At 47.0% G+C, this 4599-nt stretch overlaps 1 protein-coding gene across 2 annotated transcripts in view; it reads right to left on the bottom strand.

Moving 5' to 3' along the window:
* Window positions 1–2117: 2117 nt before the first annotated feature.
* The window catches only part of ARHGEF12 (Rho guanine nucleotide exchange factor 12), a 73775-nt gene continuing 71293 nt past the window's right edge, over window positions 2118–4599 (bottom strand). For both annotated transcript variants that reach the window (XM_027699438.1, XM_027699439.1), the window contains exons 40-41: window positions 3629–3701; window positions 2118–3078 (exon numbers count right to left, since the gene is read on the bottom strand). In XM_027699438.1, coding sequence (XP_027555239.1) covers window positions 3068–3078; window positions 3629–3701 — 84 coding nt within the window. In that variant the 3' untranslated portion in view covers window positions 2118–3067. The remainder of the gene's footprint in view (window positions 3079–3628; window positions 3702–4599) is intronic.

The following is a 4599-nucleotide window of genomic DNA, read 5'->3' as shown; positions in this document are numbered from 1 at the left end:
AAGAAACCCTTGTTGTTGTTCTGTTTGGGGAAGGGAAAAAAAAAAACCAAACAAAAACCCCTCGACTATTTGAGAGGAAAAAATCCCAGAGAACAGCATCCTGCTCTGTTATCCAGTTTGGATATGGGAATGCACAATCCATCCACAACCAGGGGCAAGCCAAAATGCTCCCTCACACTGAAAACTGGGATTTAAAGAAGGGAATCTTATGGCTTCAAGGAGGAAAAAACATGAGAATCCTGAACAGTGCATTGGAGCTGCAGCTCCTTCCATGCCTGAGCTCTGGGAGACAGCACATGTGCCAGGAGAAAGGAATTCCCTGTCATTCCAGGTGACTGCTCTCAAAACTAAGGGATTCCCAGAGGAGGAATGCCCTGTTTGTGAGGAGCTGAACCAAAACCCGACCAGCACAGAGCTCAGAGGGTCCTTTACGTCGCCCATAAAACTGGGTTCAAATTTAGGCTTCTCCAACATTCCTCCAAGCTCTCTGGCCCCTGCTGCCCTGGAGACTGGCCATGCCAGCTGGGACAAGGGCACCCAGCGTGGCTGTTCCCCTGGCACACCTGGAGAGGTGACAGGGACAGCACTGTCCCCTCCCCTGTGTCACACATGAAGGGAGGGTGGGGAAAATCCCACTCCAGCAGCTCCAGGGCTGAAGTGTAAGGATGAGGCCACACAAATACTCTGCATTCCCAGCTTTTTTCACTGCTGCTACACCTGTCAGGGATGAAACAAAGCAGTGGTGGAACCATGGACCACCAGGAACCTCAGAGAAAACCAGACCACCAGGGATTTTGCCTTCAGTCACAAGGAATGAGTATGAAGCAGCCAGGCCTTCACAGGCCCCACCTTTGCTGGTCTTCCAGGATATTCTTTTAAAGCCAGACTAAGCTCCCTCTATTCTACAGTTCAGGGATAACTTTCCATCAACCATGGAAGCCTCTGGAAAGCTTTCAGACCAGCAAGGTCACAAAAACTGCTCCTGGTTCTGGAGTGTGGGGTTGCAGCTGATGGAAGGGAACTGTGGGTGGGGGGAAAGGGTCTTAAACACCAAGTCTGGCTCTATCCCAGTCCTCTTTCTGGCAGGATCCATGGCAGCATCCTGCTTTGGGGGATGCTCATAAACATCTGGGTGTTTGTAAGCAAAGGAACCCTGTGGCTGAAGTGAGGAGGGAGATGCTGGGGTAATACTGACAGTGAATCTCACCCGAGGAAGAGGAAGCTCCTGCCAGGCTGGCAGAGAACACTTGGGTTTGTGTTGGCAGTGTAGTGATGCTTCGTGCAACCAGCTCTTCAAACAAGAGGAACTCTTCCCTACTCTCTGAACTTCCACATCAGGCCCAAGATCACCTGTGCTGCCTCTGCCCATCATCACAGGAACTCTTCCCTTGGGTGTTCCATGGGGAAGAATGAGATCTGATGTTTTTTCTTACAGACAAAGGACAGATCTGTTTTCTTGCCAGCAGCTAAAATGTTTCACTCAGAGGAGCAGGGAGTGGGATCTTGACAGTGACAGTGACCAAAGGCAGATTCTCAGCACTTCTGACTGTCAGTGGGATGCACAGGCTTGGCTTGCTGCTCACTTTGGGCTCCTTAAACAGTTTAAAACTCGGGAAGAGGGTGCAACAGAGGCTTCCTCACACACCTTCCCCCAGCAGCCCCACTCCTGGTGCCTGTGGTACCAGGGACAGCTTGAACCACCCTGTGCCAGGCAGGAGCTGCTGCCCTGGGACCAACCTCAGCTGGTCCAGTGTTAACCCTGTGACAACCTTTTCACCACCCTGTTCCCAGACTGGAAGGAATTCCAACAGCAAACCCCGTTCCAACAAGCCTAAGGAAGTCCCAGAGAGCTGGTTCAGCCTCCTTGGATTTGCAAATCCCTGTTTCAGCGAGAACACGTTGGCACAAGTTAGTGTAAAAAAAAATAAAACAAACCAACCCCACCCCCCAAAAAAAAACCCCAAAGCCCACCCCAAGCCCTCAGCAAGACATACTTTCAGGTACTAAAACTTACTGGCCCTATAATCAGCAGTACCTGTGGCTAACTCCAATGGCAGCCCTTTTTCATTCAGTAGTGAATCAGGGGCAGAGCTGCCCCACATCTTTGAAACACTTCCGGGTTTGCATTTTTTTCTTCTTTTTTTTTTCTTTTTTTTTTTTTTTTTTTTATCCAGAGAAGAGTTACAAAAGTGCTGCAGGTCCAAGTATTTTTTTATCACTTTACAAAGGAGACAATGATCAAAGCCAACAAAGTCAAGAAAAAAAAATAAAAATTAAACCTCTCTTTCTCCCCTCCCAGCCTGATCTTGCAAAGTCAACGAAGGAATGGGAAAGGGGGAAAGGAAAACTCGCCCATCTCAAGTGCCTGGATGTTTAGTGCATGGAAAATTCTTGTTACACACGTGGTGACAGGAGCAATTCCCATGCAGTTTGTTGAAACACAGGTAATTCCAGCCACAAGTCATCCTAACACCTTCATAAGTAGCTCTTGGCAGTTTGAGTTGCCAGCAGGGAGTGCAGAGTCCAGTCCAGTGAAGTAAAGATTCACCTGCACACAGGGAACACCCTGGCCCCTCACCCCTGACCCAGGATGGACCATGTGCAGGGGGCTAGAACTGTCACCACCCAGTTCAAACAGAACAAAACAAAACAAAACAAAATAAAACAAAAAAAAAGGCAGATTAAAAAAATTAAAATGTGCTTTTGATACACGGAATGAAGTCAAATAAATACATTGATCTTTTTTTTTTTTTTTTTAAATGTCTAAATACATTTTTTTATATCCTACACCCAAAGCTCTGTACATTTGGTTTGGTTTTTTTTTTTTTCTTTTTCTGTTCTGAAAAATGTATTTCTGGTAGCAAGGAGAGGAGCAGAATAGAATAGACTCCCTCACTGACAAGATAGTGCAGATGCCCCACAGGAAAAGCACCCCATGCCCACTTTGCTAAAGTCTGGTTCGTGTTTGGATGGTCCAAACCCTCTGGTCTCAGAGTCCACAAGGAAGACAGCGGGTGCTGTGTCCTGATCCTCTTCATCCCATCTTCAGCCACTCCTGAAAACACGACTAGCTTTTGTCTAAAGGAGGGAAAAAGAGGAAAAAAAAAGAGGAAAAATGTGGTGAGAGACGAATGTCTGACACTTCTGATCACTCCTGTGACATGAGAGACATCACACCCATTTGACCTTAAAACCCTTGTCAGTAATTCCAGCAATTCCATGTGCAGGATGCCCAATTTAAAGGAACCACTGCACAGCATCAGAGACATCCTGGAGGAGCAGGAGCCACACTGATCATTGCACACCTTCAGAAACCTCCCTCTGGGACTTCACATCCACCTGGCCTGCCTTGGAAGAGGGGCTGTGCATCCTGAGGTCAAGGTCTCTGGCAGGTGGGGCGAGAAACAACCTTTCCAGAGGAGGAACAAGCTCCTCTGCACATCCATGGATTCAGTGACCTTTCCCGGAGTCAGCCCGGGCTCAGCCCTGGCAGAGCTGCTCAAGGAGGTGAATCCTTTTTTTTCCTTTCTTGAGTGTGAGAAACATGAATAATTGATTTTGTGTTCTCTGTTTAATGCCTGAAGCCCAGGTGGGATGCGTTCCCAGTTCCAGCCAGGCTGGTTCCTACCTGAGTGCTCTCCCGTGGAGGCTGAGCCAGCCAGCCCTTGGCGTCGCAGAATGGTGTAATCCTCCTCCACCTCCTGCAAAACACAAAACAACCCCAAAGCTCAAGTGGCTCTTTATTTACTGAGCAAACAGAGGGGCCTCCAAATGGGAAAAGAGAAGTTTCAATCACCCACGTTGCAGTGACTCACAGTGGACCTCAACTCCTTCACCAGCATCTCTATCTGACCTTCCATTTGCTTGCAATACTCTACTTGGGTTTTCTTTCCCTTCACATTTCAGTTAAATTGAAGGCTGGCTGCTGAATGTTTCATACATCAAAATGCTATAAACCTTCTGCAGCGACAGCTATTTTGTAAAGAGAATCCCCATCACACAGAAAAATGAAATAATTTTGAATATATTCAGCCTGAAAACCTTGTTATTGGTCTGCTGCAACTCGGCACCTTCACTTGACGCTGGCAGCAGCAGCATGCAACAGATTTGATAAACCTTTTTATGCCAGGAATTCATATTCCTTAGGTCAGTGGCCCCTTCAAAACTCCACTGCTGCAGACTTGTCCCAGCCCTCAGGAACCTCTCCAGATTCAAACCAATAGGTGCCCACCAGAAATATTTGCCTCTCGTCATCCACAACTTAAAATTCAAGCAGAACAGCACCAAACTCCTGCTTCAAAAGCTCCCAGAAACGAGAGCCAGAGGGAAGGAAAAAGCACAGCAGCTTTTTTTTTGTTTCCCCCCCCTCCTCAAAATTATTTTCAAGCTCTTTTTTTAAGCCTCATACCCTAAATGCCTCATACCCTAAAAAAATGCTTTTTTTAAGTCTCATACCCTAAAGGGGCATGAGAGCCCTGAAGGTGCTTTAGTAGGAACACAACACACCTTTAGTAGGAAACACATCACATCTTTAGTAGGAAACACATCACATCTTTAGTAGGAACAAACACACTTTTAGTAGAAACACAACACATCTTT

This window comes from Neopelma chrysocephalum, unplaced genomic scaffold (genome assembly GCF_003984885.1).
Source record: "Neopelma chrysocephalum unplaced genomic scaffold, ASM398488v2 Primary Assembly neopelma1_138, whole genome shotgun sequence".
Lineage (NCBI taxonomy): Eukaryota > Metazoa > Chordata > Aves > Passeriformes > Pipridae > Neopelma > Neopelma chrysocephalum.
Note: the sequence above shows the minus strand (reverse complement) of the source record. Positions and strands in the feature narration are given on the sequence as shown.